The 14,663-nt window shown below is 44.2% G+C and overlaps 1 protein-coding gene across 6 annotated transcripts in view; it reads left to right on the top strand.

Annotated features, from left to right (window-relative positions):
- Positions 1-14,663, top strand: part of Stox2 (storkhead box 2) — a 222,657-nt gene that overhangs the window by 185,566 nt on the left and 22,428 nt on the right. Inside the window, exons 1-2 of one of the 6 annotated variants that reach the window (XM_051169647.1) lie at positions 6,930-7,585; positions 7,896-8,015. The exons of 4 other annotated variants lie outside the window; for them this stretch is intronic. In XM_051169647.1, coding sequence (XP_051025604.1) covers positions 7,991-8,015 — 25 coding nt within the window. In that variant the 5' untranslated portion in view covers positions 6,930-7,585; positions 7,896-7,990. Of the gene's footprint in view, positions 1-6,929; positions 7,586-7,895; positions 8,016-14,663 lie in introns of those variants that run through there. One more of the 6 variants, XM_051169648.1, reaches the window with a different exon arrangement.

Below are 14,663 nucleotides of genomic sequence, written 5' to 3'. Positions count from 1 at the left end.
TAAAGAGAGAGATAGGGTGCTGGTCTTGGCTTAGCTCTTAACTGTCACCTGACTAAGCAGACTCTCCCATTTAGGCTGTGACATCATCCTCTGTCAAAAGGCAATGCCCTGGATAACTTCCGCTGTCTCCCAGCTCCAAGGCACCCTTACTCTAGTCTGATCCTGGGAGACCATTCTGATGAAATGCCTGCTGCAAAGCTGTGAGGACCACGGTGGCCCGACCCCTCACTTGGTCCTCATCTTCTTGTCCTCTCCTGCCTGGAGCTATACAGAGTGTGTTTGGTCTTTAAAAATTTAATTGCCTTGCCCATCCTCTGTTGCACCTAATCAACTTTAATAGTAATGGTTACTTCTCTCATTATAAGAATAAACTTAACAGTAAATCTGGAGCTAGAGAGGCTCTAGAAATTCTGGAAGTTTGGGGATTGTGTTTGTTTGTTGGTTTGTTTAACTGCTTTTGTTGAGTCTTTAGTTTGTGCCTTTTTATTGGCTTTTGTGCAGTCAGTGAAATCTCATCTATTACAGGTGACCATGGATGACTCTTTAGAGATGTTCTAAAATTTTATTTTCTGAGTTTGGATTAATATTCCACACTGGGCAATATCCCAAGTGTCAGGCCACTACTATGGCTCAGACCTTTGTACAGAGTCTAGGCAATTGGTGTTAGGAGCATGCTATCCCCCTTCCCTAAGCTGAAGATTGAACCTAGGCCCTCATGCCTCCTAGGCAAACACTTTACCACCGAACTACACCCCAGCTTAAATCCCATTTCTGATAGATTCTAATTTCTTCATGCTGGAAATTGTGGATATTTTCATGAATCATAGATCAATTCTTATATACATTGCTTTCTCTCTTCCCTGGCTAAGCAGTCTGCATCTTGTCTGCTCTCTCACAGTAGGCCAAGGTGAAAATTATGCCCCAGTAGTTAGTTTCTTTCTTTGGATATATCTTATATTTGTTGCCAAAGAAACCTTGACATTTGGCATCAATACCACTGCTCTGTAAAAACCTGCAATGCCTTCATTCATTAATTTAATGTCCTCCACAAACTTACCCAGCATGGCTCTTTCTCTTGTATCTGTCTTTCCTCTCTGTTTGCCTTACTGTCTTTCTGCTATCAGTCTCTCTCTTTCATATGTATATGTATGTGGCATTGTGTGTGTGTGTGTGTGTGTGTGTGTGTGTGTGTGTGTGTGTATGATTGTCACTCTATCTTTGGCAGTCTAGACAGGCAGCCATGTCTCTAAAACACCATGATCCTTCTAACCACATCGTCTCTGTTCATTTCACTTGGCTGCCTGGTAAGCTGTCCCTATTTTGTCTCTCCTTCCACGTTTCCTTACCCACCTGTGCTGCACACCCAAGCTGCCTGAGCTCCTGCCAGGTCTCCCCATTCTCCTTCAGTGTCTCTTCTCAGATTAGAAGTAATCACCATCCTTCATTCTCGTGGCTCAGTTTCCCTCTCCTTTGAATGACAAGACTGTGAGTCTAGGCACTATACCTAGTTCATATTGACCGCCCCCCTCCCCGCAGCAAGCACTGAGTCTTCTTCAGCTGGTTGACTTGAACAAGACGATTGTTACAGACTAGGGCTCTCTGGGCCCACCCCCCAGCCTACTGGAACAGTCTTGGATAAGGGAGAAAGTGTTGGCATAAAATCTCCTAAGTGGTAAGGGAAACAGAAGACCCTAGGAAAGCCACCTTGAACATATCAATTTATCTCTGTCTTTAGGCGGTTGCCGGATGCTTTTCAACGACTTTGTCTTCAGAATGTAGGTTCATGTGGGTGAAAGGCTTCTAAGAGATAAAACCTAACTAAAGGTTTACCAGACGCTAAGCGGCAGTCAGTGCAACTGTAAGCTGGAACCTTTTCTTCCCCAGGTGGATGCTCTTGGCTCTGACCTTCTTTACTTTTCCAAATGAATGCTTGGGCCCCAGGAGGCTTATCTTCCACCTCCTGGCCCTTAGTAACTCCACGTCTTGGCTCCTGTCCCCTGCCTCCAGACCATCTCTTCCTTCCTTCAGTGTGTATTTAGTGCTTAGGCCCTTTGGGCTAGGCACTTTCCAGTGACAGACTTTTAACACAACGCCGCAAAAAAAAAAAAAAAAAAAAAAAAAAAAAAAAAAAAAAAAAAGAAATCTCTCTCCTGACGAGCTAATGGTCTAGTGTGGATGCCCTTCTTTCTTCTCTCACCTGCCATGTTCTTAAAGAGGCGCAGCTTTCCTTTGACATCATTTCTGTCTCCTCCAAGCCCAGCTCTTTCACCCGAGTTCTCTGCATGGTCCCCCTGCCCTGCTGTGGAGAGGCCCCGCCCTGTAGTTCTTTGTACTTCGGTGGTGTATCTTTTCCTCTCCAGTGTGTTTTGACCTTCTTGAAGGTAGAAGTCCACCATTTCATCTGTTTGTGGAAAAAAAAAGTCCGTGCCCCATATTTGACCACATCCCCTGGATGGGGAGGCCTGGTGGCACTCAGAGGAAGGACAGCAGGCTACCAAGAAGAGATTTGATACCCTATGAGCATATACAGGGGAGGAAGTCCCCATCAGTCACAGTCATAGGGGAGGGGAGTAAGGGGAAATAGGGAGGGAGGAATGGGAGGATACAAGGGATGGGATAACAACTTAGATGTAATATGAATAAATTAATAAAATACATTTTTAAAAAAGTCCATATGGGTATACACACCATGAATTGCGTATGCTATCTTACACATATTTACATTACCCCAAGTAAACATATGTTACAGTTAGGCACCCAAGGAGATAGTTTTTAACTGATTCAAGGGTATGTACCGCTCTCTACGTTTTTCAAATGCAGCAGCTCAAAAACTTTGCCAGACTATTAGTCACCCAAATGTTTATGACAATTGTGCATGACTATGCCACTCGTGCTGCCACAATGTAATCTCCTGCCAAGGACCCATGCAGGTGCCAAGCACCGCCTTCTTCCCACACCTCATCAACTGAGCAGGTCACCTGTGGGATCCCCTGCAGGATGGGTGTAAGTCTTTGCTGTCACTGGAGCTGGAGGCGGGCGGCAGAGGGGATTGTTCATTACACCTGGAGTTGGCTTTTGGCCTTCGTGCTTGCTGCTGTCTTGGAGATGTCTTTCTTGTGTGTGTGTGTTTGTGTGTATGTGAGAGAGAGAGAGAAGAGGGCGGGGAGGGAGGAAGAGAGGGAGAGGGAGAGAGAGAGAAAGAGAGAGAGAGAGAGAGAGAGAGAGAGTGTGTGTGTGTGTGTGTGTGTGTGTGTGTGTGTGTGTGTCGGGGTAGGGAGTCTTCAGGCGTGACGCAGTCAAAAAAATTTAGCCAGGAGGTCTGGACCAAGCCTGATGGTGGGCCTCTGAGCCCAAAGATCCGCCTGTCTCTGCCTCTCCAGAGCTGGTCTGATATAAGACCACACCACCTTGCTCAACTTAAAACAAAAAAAAAAAAAAAAGGGTTCAGGGGATTGAACTTGGATCTTTGTGCTTGCAAGAGAAGGGCATTTTTTTTTTTTAAGATTTATTTTATTATTATGTATACAGTGTTGTCTGCTTGTTTACCTGCAGGCCAGAAGAGGGCACCAGGCTACATTACAGATGGCTGTGAGCCACCATGTGGTTGCTGGGAATTGAACTCAGGACCTTTGGAAGAGCAGGTGGTGTTCTTAACCACTGAGTCATCTCTCCAGCCCCGAGAAGGGCATTTTTTCAAATGAGCTCCCACCCTACCCTCTCTTGCCTGTGTTTCTGAATTGAGACTAATAGACATCTACCATACCATTCATCCTGTTCATAGTAGGACAGCAAGGGAAGTTTGTGTTTAAAGTGTTGACTGGCATTTTGAATTTGCCTGTGTGGTCATTCAATGCACATTAGCCATCAGAGGTCAGAGGGCAGCCTTTCAGAATCTCTAGCTGCTAGAGCCTGCCTAGAGCCATCTGCCACCAAAAGGGTCTGTGACCTGCGACACTGAACACATTAGCCCCATGTGCTAAGTCACCAGCTGGCTTTGGTTTTAATTTGAAGTTTAAGGTATGTGCTTCTTAAATATGTTTTTGTCTGTAGTTAATTATGGTGATGAAAGGGTGTGTGTGTGTGTGTGTGTGTGTGTGTGTGTGTGTGTGTGTGTGTGTGTGTTGTGTCAAGTGCAGACTCCGGAGCCAGCTCCCCAGGATTCAGATCCTGCCTTGCACACTTACACACTCGGTGACTGTGCCATCTGGAAGAAGGAAGGTTGGTTGACTCTTAAGATGAGGAGTCTTAACTTGTCTTTTAGTTTCACTGCGAGGCTTGGCTGCTTCTGTCTGTGAACAGAAAAGGCCCATCTCCAGATGGACACACGTCTATTCTGATTTGGGGACCTTTGACCACATCTTTGTCATTTTCTATGCCTTTGAATGCTTGGGCTTTTGTTTCTCTTTACTCTCTGCCTTACCTGTGATTTACATAGAAGAAACCGGACTCTGTAGCTGTTAAAGGTAGTACAGTGAGCTGGTGCTTCCTTGGGGGCGGGGAGGGTGGCAGGCTAAAGTTGCCAGGACTTAGTGATATTGTCATGGCAGCAGAAAGGAAGGTGACTACATTGAACTGTAGTCAGAAGGAGGAGAGGCAAAGACTGGCGTTCAGCTGTCTTCCCATGTTCAGTGATCTTCCCTCCTCAGGTGAGTCTCTTAGGGAGCCACTCACAGGTATACCCAGTCTCCTAGGTGATCTTAACCCAGTCCGGTTGGCGATGAAGACTGACCTTTGTGGATGCAGTGGGTGGATTTTGGAAGGTTTGTAATTAAGGATCAAGCTAAATTGAAAGTGAATTGATTAGTTTTGGGGTGCACTGGTGGAAGACCCCAGTCCCAAGCCACAGGTTCAGTTCTACAGTGACAGACCAGGAGGAGAGAGTTAAAAATGCACTGGAAGGGAAATTCAAGACCAAGCCGCTTGTTTAAAAAGCAGGAAAGGCATAATTCATAGGCTTTTTTTTTTTTTTTTTAAGTGCATGAAGCCATGATAGTCAAAGCATTGCCTGGTTTAGTAATGGCTACTGAGGGATCGTCAGGGATACAAATAGCTAATGTCCATTACATTTGTAGATTAGTGGACATAGAGATTATGAGTAGGGTAGAGTAGACTGACAGGAGAAGAATGCTGGTGTCCACAGCATGAAAAGGGTGAGCTTGATGGGTCAGGTCAGTAAAAGAAAGGAAAAAAAACAAACCTATGAGGGCTGACATTGAAAATAACCAGAAAATGACAGACACCACAGAATTGTGGGTTTTTGGAGGAGCTGGTGGGATGTCTTTGTCTGTTCGTTTTGTAACATTGGAATCAAACATACCAGTCGAGCAATAAATGAATACATAGTCTGCATGCTTACTAGCCATCTAAAACCGCTAGCAACTCAAGAAGATGTGATCTGGCACATGGGGACTAGGTGAATGAATATTTGTAGTTATTGGGTGTGTCCCAAAGTCCATACCAGAAATCACCATAGGGGAGAAGTTGATTTGGGCCTCACCAGAGGGCTGTTGCTGGCTTGGGACAGGGCCTCAGCTGTTTCATGGTGGAGTGTCTTAGAAAAGGCCGAGCCACAGGAATTACATGAGGGCAAGGTTCTGGTGGGTCCGGAGCCTAGTAAGTGTCTGGGGGGGGGGGCGCGGGGTCCTTCCAGCTCAGTAATTTGGAAGAGCTGCCAGATGTGGAGGTTGATTTTTATCATCTTCATCATCACAGCACTTTTGAGGCTGAGACAGGAGGAATACAGGAAGTTCAAGTCCAGCCCCGAGGCCCCAGGCCCCAGTTCAGCTTCCAAGGGTGGAGGGAGAACCCAGGGTTTTCTTAGCTTATTCCCTGTGAGGAAAGGCTGAGACTTGGCTGATAGCTACCCTGGGATAGGTAAACCTTGATTCAAACCAAATTCAATACCAGTCGATTTCTAATAATATTCTAATATTCATATTTTATTGTAGTTCAACAGTTCAAAATTTCATGTTTGGGGCTCCAGCGTAAGATTGTGCCTCAAGAAAGGAAGGGCGTGAACGAATGGGAAGTGCCACAGTGAGGACTTCCTGTGTCTGTAGTGACTGGCTTCAGCTGTGTCTCCTCTTTGGGGTTTGGGTGCTGTGTTCATGGGGATGTGGGGAGCTTGCTGTACAGGCATCATCTGCTGCCCAGATCTGTCTGGTATCTGAATATGGGGTCACTGGTGGGTGTGTCTGTTTGGTTCTGAGGTGTGAGAATAGGGTGCCTGTTGGGTGTTACTTTGAGAGCACTGGGTGATGCTGTTTGAATACAGTAGAGCCTATGTTGTCCTTCACTGTTATTTTGTTCCCGACTCCATTTTCCTCCCAGTTGTATGTGACGGCTAACATCCCTGCCTAATGTCTTCTGCCAACCTATACCTCCCCTTTCTTTCTGAGGATGTTGTGATGGCTCATCTGTCACTCCAAAGCTAAATGTTTTCTCAGGACTTCTGCCCGATAGAGTCTGGTGTGTGTGTGTGTGTGTGTGTGTGTGTGTGTGTGTGTGTGTGTGTGTGTGTGAGTCTTTGTATGCTTGTGTATGTTTGTATACAACACATATACACATAAATGTAGGATGTATTCAGCGTGGGCTAATAATCAGCCTGGTACAGATGATGCAATGAACAAGACATTTTTGCATAGATACGTAGCTGATTTTCCCCCCTTCCCTTACTGATCTTAGCCATAGAATTTCTTTTTAAAATTTTTCAAAAAAGCAGACAAAGCACCGACACAAAACCACAAATCCTATGACCAGTTGTGCGGTAAGCTCTGGAGAGCCTGGCGCTGAGAGCGAGCTCCTGACATAGTGACCTCATTCCTCGCACTGTCTTTATGGGCAGTGGCAGAGCCTCACCGCCGCCGCCGCCTTTGCTGGGGCTGCAAGCCTGATGAGGCGATGAGCGCCGGGCTTGCAACGACTTGCACGGCAACTGGAATTTATGACAAACAGCTCACTGCAGCTAAACTTTGATCCGGTTTACTACAGAACTGCCTGTTACACGTAGGAGGGAGAATCATCCTCCATGACAATGAAAACCCAGCCTTAAAAACAAAGTAAAGGGACATGTCTCAAGTCTATGATGGCAGTTTGTTGAGACTATAATGCCTCATCAGATTTAATATGTGTTCTTTCTTCAAGCATTTTGGAGGTATGTGCTCTTTTTACTCTTTTGGTGATTAAAAAAAATATGTGTGTGGGGGCAACTAATGCATGTGATGGTGCCTGGGACCCTTGGAGAGGACCACACACTCCTTGGCTCCTGCACCCGGAGTCTGTCCCATCCTCCGAGTCTCTGCACTGCACAGACAAAGGAACCGACAGACACACACAAGCTGTGGCTTTTCTTGGAGCGATGACTCATTTCAGCTCACAAAGGATTCTGGGCATGGGAGTGAGAAGTCAGGTTGCCTGATTGGTCCCTGTGACTTCACTTTGCAGAGAGGAATCAGAAGAGGAGTGACACTGCAGATTCCCGAGACAATGCAGTGGGATGTTGGCTCAGTGCTCGCCCTGGCTGTGGTCTTGTGGGCTAGGCATGGATCAGGATCCAGCTGTTTCATGCAAATAGGATAAAAGGATGGTAAAGATGCTCCCTCCCCCATCCCCCGCCCCCGATTGTTTGTAAGAATTGTCACCAGCAAAGTACTTCCACAAAGCCTTTCAAAGGTGCTTTTGGCAGCACTTGTCTCAGTGTCACAAGCCCTGATTTGTAAAAGGAGCTTGAACGTTCCTTAGCCTGTCATATATATAGCCTTAGTATGTATGTGTATATATACTTTCCAAGGTAAAGTATCAGATTGCTCTTGTATTCCACAGGCCTGCAGTTACTTATCTGAAATGCTCACTTAGGATACGACTGCTCGAACATTTACTCTCTCTTCTTATTACAGATGCTAGGACGTCCATTTCTGTTACTGGCTCCTTCTTGTGCTTGGATGCATCCCCTTAGCATGCTCCAGGCTTTAGCGTCAAAGCTACCAGGGGAATGGAGCCAGTCCAGAAAGGGTCAGGTACGTTTCCCCTGCTTTTATTTCAAAAAAATTGTTATATGGAAAAAAATACATATTATGTTTTAAAATGTCAATACCACGTGTGACCAGGGCAAGCAGACCTCTGAGGAGTGGTCTTGCTGGTAGAGTGCCCTCAGCCTCTATTGCAGGCCATCCAGACTCTCCTGTGGAGGCCGCCCATTGCATGCGATCATTTCAACATGAGTCACTGCTGCATTGGGGGCGGAGCAATCAGCAGCTGTAGAGCCCAGGCTAGGAGTAACCAGAGTGCTTCATCTCCATCCTCTGCATGTCTCTTTCACTCTTCCGAGAGAAAAAAAAAATATTCCTTGGATCTTTTCTCTTCAATTAATATAAAGTCCATGGAATGTGTGTGATGTGACCTGGGAGTGCACATGCACCACTCACGGCTGAGGGAGTACGATTTACATGCTCAGACTAAGAGACTAAGAAAAATACATAATAAAATTCTTCTGATGTAATTATAAAAAAAAAAAAAAAAAGAAGAAGAAGAATGGCATCAAATTGAGGCTTCTGTGAACTAACAGAGTTAGTAGATTTCATTGGGGTCTGGTTTAAGATTTTGATTTTGATTGAACTATTTTTTTTAAATGATAGCAAAAATGGTTAAAAAAAAAAAAAAGAAAAAACAAAAAACAAAGGCTTCCCCAGGTTGCATTCACCAGCATGAAAATGGCATACCTGAAAACATGGTCTCACCACCTCCCATACGTAATGTCAGTATTGTTGGTTAGTAATGGTGTGTCTCAGGGTATTGAGTCCTTCATGCGATTGCGTAATTGGAACATTTTAAAATAATTCCGAATGTTACATTGGCAGGGCCCCTCAAACACGCCTTCTCTCTTTGTGGGTGCAGCCATACTCACCGTTCCCCCATTCACCCTGGAACAGAAAATGTGTTGCCCCTCCCCCCCTTTTTTTTCATTGCTAAGGATGTTTTTGTCCATAGGACTTTGCAGCTTTACATTTGAGGGTACCAAGTCAGTTTCAAACGATGCTCGGTCAGGAAAAAAACCCATATCTAATGTGCTGTGGCTGAGATTTCCCTGGAACCCCGCACCCTGCAGGTCCTGCTCATCCCTGGAGACCTCTTTCAAAACCTCTCTTTGACATCAACTCCCCCAAGGGGAAAAATTACAACAGGAAATTTGTCCGTCCATCTGATCTCCCTTCTTTTGATTTCCACCGTGTACAGTCATTGCGCAGGTACTATGCTGCACAAGGACACTTTCACACAGCAGCACATTCTGTGTTGAGTCTATTTATTCCTCACACGCCCTTATTGTCCCCTTTCTCGCCCTTCTCCCTCACATGAGTGGCCTGTCCAGTTTTCCTTCTATTTTCATGTCATATGCACATATACATGACTTTATGTGTTTATATAAAATCTAGCCAATACATATGAGAGAAAATATGCTGTTTTTCTGATGTTGAAATACTTGTCTTAATATGATTTTCCTGCAAATGGTGTAACTTCATTCTTTATGGCTAAAACGTCTTAGTGTGTATGTGTGGGTGTGGGTGTGGGTGTGCACATGTGCACACGCTTTCTATTTCCATCCCTCATTGTTGCACAGCTAATTTAGTGACATAACTCAGCTGCCATGACTGGTGCTGCAGTGACACTGATGTGCAAGTGTCTCTGCGATACGACTTGAGCCCTTTGGGTAAATACCTACAAGTACTCTATTGGAATCATAAGGTAGCTTTACTTTTCATTTTTTTTGAGGAACTCTTTTTTTTTTTTTTTAAATCTATGGAAGTTGGACTAGTTTGCATTCCTACCAGTGGTACAGGAGTGTTGCCTTTTCCCCACATCTTTGCCAGCATTTTAAAAATGTAATGATTATCGTTCTGACTGGGGTGAAATGGAACATTAATGCAGTTCTAATTTGTATTTCTCTGATGGCTGGAGGGTCCCGTTTATTGGCTGTTTGTGCTTCCTCTTTTGAGAGCTCTCTATTTCATCGTCCCATTATTGATGAGTTTGTTTAATTTCTTGTTGTTTCAGGTCTTTGTGGGTTCTGAATATTGAAGATAGTCATCCTGTGTCACATGTAAAGCTAGCAAAGATTTTTCTTTCATTCCTCATGTTGGGTTGTTTTTTTTTTTTTTTTTATGTTCATGAGGGCTTGTCAGTTTGGCATTTCCTCAGCAACTGGAGCCTTATATAGAGGGTTCTCTTTCTGTTTTGTCTTTGTTTTTGAGACAGCAGCTCATGTATTCAAGGTTGGCGTTGGACTTACAATGTGACCGAGGCTACCTTTTAACTTCCAATCCTACTTCTTTCTATCTCCCAAACATATGTGCCTACTCCCCTGCTAGGTTCCTGTAGTAGTTTCTTTGTTTTGTGGGTTTTGTGTGTGTGTGTGTGTGTGTGTGTGTGTGTGTGTGTGTGTGTGTGTGTGTGCATTGTTTTCTTTTTACTATAGTTCTTCAAAGGATGCTTTGGACATTAATTTGAATATTTCACTATTACTTAGTTTTTCACATTTTATGTCTAAACTGTACTCATTGAAAGCAGAGAACTAGATCTCCTCTCAATTCCCCACATGTAGAAAGTGCTCAGTAGATAATTGAAGGGCCGTTATTGAAAAGCATTAGTTTACTACGGACTTAAAAATAATACACTCGTTAATTTTGATAGGAGCGGAAGACATCATGTTGAACGAGACAAGTCTCTCACACAAGGACACGTGAAATGTGTTTCTAATAATTTAGTAGAAGCTTTAAGATGTCAATCTCTTAAAGAATAGACTAGAGGTCATAAGAGTGTGGACGGGGAGAAGGAGAGGCAGCATGAGAGAGGTCATACAGTAAGTACCAAAACGCAGTTGTTAGGGGGAATCCTCTTGCTGTTTATAGCACAGACAGGGAGCCATAGTCTGTAACATTTTATGATAGATTCTAAAATATCTGGAAGAGAAGAACCCAAGTGCCACAATGTAGAAGCGATGCTTATCAGTGCCTCCATTTGAACATTGCAGGCTGTAAATTTATACATCCTAAGTACCACAAAAATATGCACGAATCAGTACATTTTAAAGATTAAATTAAAATTTAAAAAGAATCTTCACAGGGTAGGGTGATGCTAAGGCGAACCTCAGGAGTTAGATGAGGCTCTGGAAGTGTGATTGCTTTTATGCCGCGTTGCAGTTACAGCTGAGAAAGCTGCCCGAGCCTGCTGGTACGGGACTCTTAACCATTACAAACAAATGTGAGTGTGAGGCTCTTAAACGTGGACATTAATAACAGTTTGTTTGGATCTTATTGGGCAAGCCGTCCTTAAGCAAGACGGGAACAAAATTCTGAATGTTTGTGTAAAAGTCACCTTTTTTCTTTGTACTCCTGCAGGACATTTTTCCTAAGAAGAGATACCCATAATGATAATGGGAGTCCAGGGCCCATCACCCAAACTCCTGATGTCACCTAACTTTAGTACTATGAGCTGTTTCTTGGGTAGCGTGTGTTGGTCCAGTCACAGTTCTGAAACAGGCCAGCTTCCTTCACTATCCCTGCTAGGTTTTGTACACACCCTTTTTGGTCTTCTAGTGCCCTAGTGAAGTTCATGTCTCCTATTTGCTTTAAGTTTATTGTCTCTTAGCTCAAAAGCTGTAAGTGCCCTTATATCTCAATAGGAACATTCTATTCCCCCAGAGCAGGTGTGCTCAGCTGAGGTCAGAGGACACTCTGTCATTAGAGTGAGGACGACTACTGCCTCCTTAGCACGGGCTATGATTTTTTTTAAAGGTCTCCTTTTTATAACTCAATTAATTTTTATAATTAAATTACTTTCTTTATATAACTAAATTCATTTCCTATTGGAATACATTCAAGTGCTGATGAAAAGTAAATTCAGGCAGACTTGGAGACTATATGTTTTTAATCCTAGCTACTATTGATTAAATATTAGGTCTCAAAGGCAGTGTGTTCACCACCCATTACCTCACCTACTGCCCTCAGTCACTGTAAGGCCGACATCGCCACAGACCGGTGGTTCTCAACCTGTAGGTTGGGACCCCTTTGTGAGTCGCATATCATATACCCTGCATACCAGATGTTTACTTGACAATTTATAACAGTGGCAGAGTCACAGTTATGAAATAGAAACAAAATAATCTTATGCTTGGGGGGGGGGTCACCATAACAAGAGGGACTTCATTGAAGGGCCATGGCATGAGGAAAAGTTGAGAACCACTGCTGTAGACACCTTGCAAATAAAGAAGAAAGCAAGACACAAAAACCTGAACCCCCCCCCTCCACAGCCCCCAGGGATGTAACTAACAAATTGTAGACAGAGCTGGGGTCTCAACCTCATGGTCCAAGAACAACTTTGCTGGGTTTTGTCACTGTTCTGACATGTCACCTTTAGGGCAGGGGCGTCACTTAATGATACACTGAATTGGAGTCTTTTGCTGAGGATTCCATTCAAGGCTGTTTCACTTTCTCCCGTCCTTTGGAATTTTCACCTGGTTCTTTCAGAACAACCTCCCTGGCTGTTGATGGTCAGGTGGCCGCTGAGGAGCCTGCCGTGGCAGCGGTTCAGGAAAGGTTACCGTAATCTGGCATCTGCCATTCTGACCGTATTTGGCCTGTATTTAATTAGGCCCTGGTTGTTGAGGTGCAGTTGTAGTTCACAGAAATCAGTCACAGCGTAGTCCTGGAACCTCAGCTGATGAGGCAAGAATATAGAGGCCGAGACACAAGCCCTGGGGATTCTAGCTTTGAAAACAGCCCTGCGAATGTCAGGATGATTTATTAAATTATAGCTGAAAATTTTCATCAGTAGAAATGGCAACACATGATGCATGTGGTACATCTTTACGGACAGGCAGGGTTTTGCTGGATGGCGGAAGTGGATAGGAAAGACTAGGTGGCAGCTTCCGCTAGGAGTTTAGATTTGATTCTGTTTGAGGTACTCCCTTTTAAAGGAAGACTCCACATTGCATGAGAACCCTCATTAGCCATGGGCCTTATGGAGCTACGTGATATCCAACAGACTGTATTAGTTATTGTCGGACAAGATTAGCATTTGGCCATGACTTTCATCTCAGGTGGTGAATAGCTTTCATTCTGGGCCAGGGAGTAGAGAACAGGAGAGTAGCTCTTGTCACCGGCATCTCAGTTAAAAAGCAGAGCCAAGCCTGGTCTCGTCCTCACGTGCAGGGCCTCTCACTCATCAAATACTTGAGCATCTGATATATTTGTGGCAGACTGCTGGTTTGTACTTCCTAATTTCTCATACATACTTGGTGGTGGTGGTTGGTTCACAACATGGAGTTTTATCGAAGATTTGATGTCCTGAAGTGTGTAGCTCTTCCTGATAGCTCATCACCACATTGTAATTCTTCAGCTGTAAATCTATATAGCAAATGGCCAAGTGGTCCATGGTGCTGTCACTGGGACACTTGTTGGCTGCTGTTCTTATTATATGGAGTTAGTATTCACCTACTGCTGCACACTAGCTGCCCTTCTCTATGGCTTTTTAAAGCTCTCCTTGTTCTGTGACAGTTTTCCAACAACAGCCAAGTCTCAGTAGCATGAACAGCAGCTAAGATAACAAGGGAAGCTCAGAACCCAGGAAGATGACGGCTCCTTCTGGAAACCAATGAGCAGATTAATTTTCTCCTCCAGCTACATGAACCCGACCATTCTGGGTAGCATGAGAGCACCCGCTCATTTTTGTGTGTGTTCTGTAAGTCGCCATGCTTACTCTTAGCCTCACCTTCAATTACAAGTTTCTGAGGAAGCCCTCGCCAATGGCTAGATTAACTTCAGCATTAATTACAAGAACGTCCTCCTTCCTTTACCTTTTTTTAGTCCAAACCGTTTCCTCAAATAAAAACCTTAGAACTAGATTTTGTGTCAGAGAACTATTAGGGTTGAAATGAAACGGTAGAAGACCCTAGAAAGGCTGTCTAAGAAGTTCTAGAAACTCTGGACTCTTCCCCGCTGTGAAATGTTAAGTTTCCTTCATTGCCTATTGCAATAGGGGCCAAGCCTTAAAGTCTTGAAGTCAGTGGCGGTTTTAAAACAAACTCACAGTAAACTAGTAAAAGTGCTGTTTTCAATGCCAGTTTTCTTTCGGATTTCAATACAAACAGTTCAAAGTCAAGTGCAGTAATCTGGTCTCAAAGAAACTCACATAGCAGCATGCGAGCTAATGGAAGCCATATGCCCCGTCCCCTCAGAAGGCTGCTGTGCTGCTTGAGAGCGTATGCAGGAAAGGGATGTGTTTTTCTACAACAACTTTGGGGACAATATTGTAGTAGATCTTCTTTTAAAAGAACCAAGCAGCATTTATACCTAATATTGGGGTTAATAAATTGAATTAGATGGTAAAACACAAGATTTGTCTGATGCTGGGCATCAGAGAAGTTGTTCACTGAACTGGAACCCCCGAGAGTGGGTGATCTCCTCATGCCCAGGGGCATCTGAGATAATACTTGGCAGAGGTAGCACATTTTGCTGAATGGAGTTGAGCTGCCTCACCCCTGTGGGCTCTGAGCATCTCAGAAGCACATTTCAGATGGTTTATGAGGAATTGCCGAATTGGCTGCATGTGGTAATTTTACTGGCATCTGTAATTTTAGCTCTAGTGTTAATTTTGGCAGAATAGTGGCCGGG

The sequence above is a fragment of the Acomys russatus genome, chromosome 27, assembly GCF_903995435.1.
Source record: "Acomys russatus chromosome 27, mAcoRus1.1, whole genome shotgun sequence".
Classification (NCBI taxonomy): Eukaryota; Metazoa; Chordata; class Mammalia; order Rodentia; family Muridae; genus Acomys; species Acomys russatus.
This window is presented reverse-complemented; position numbering and strand designations above follow the sequence as displayed.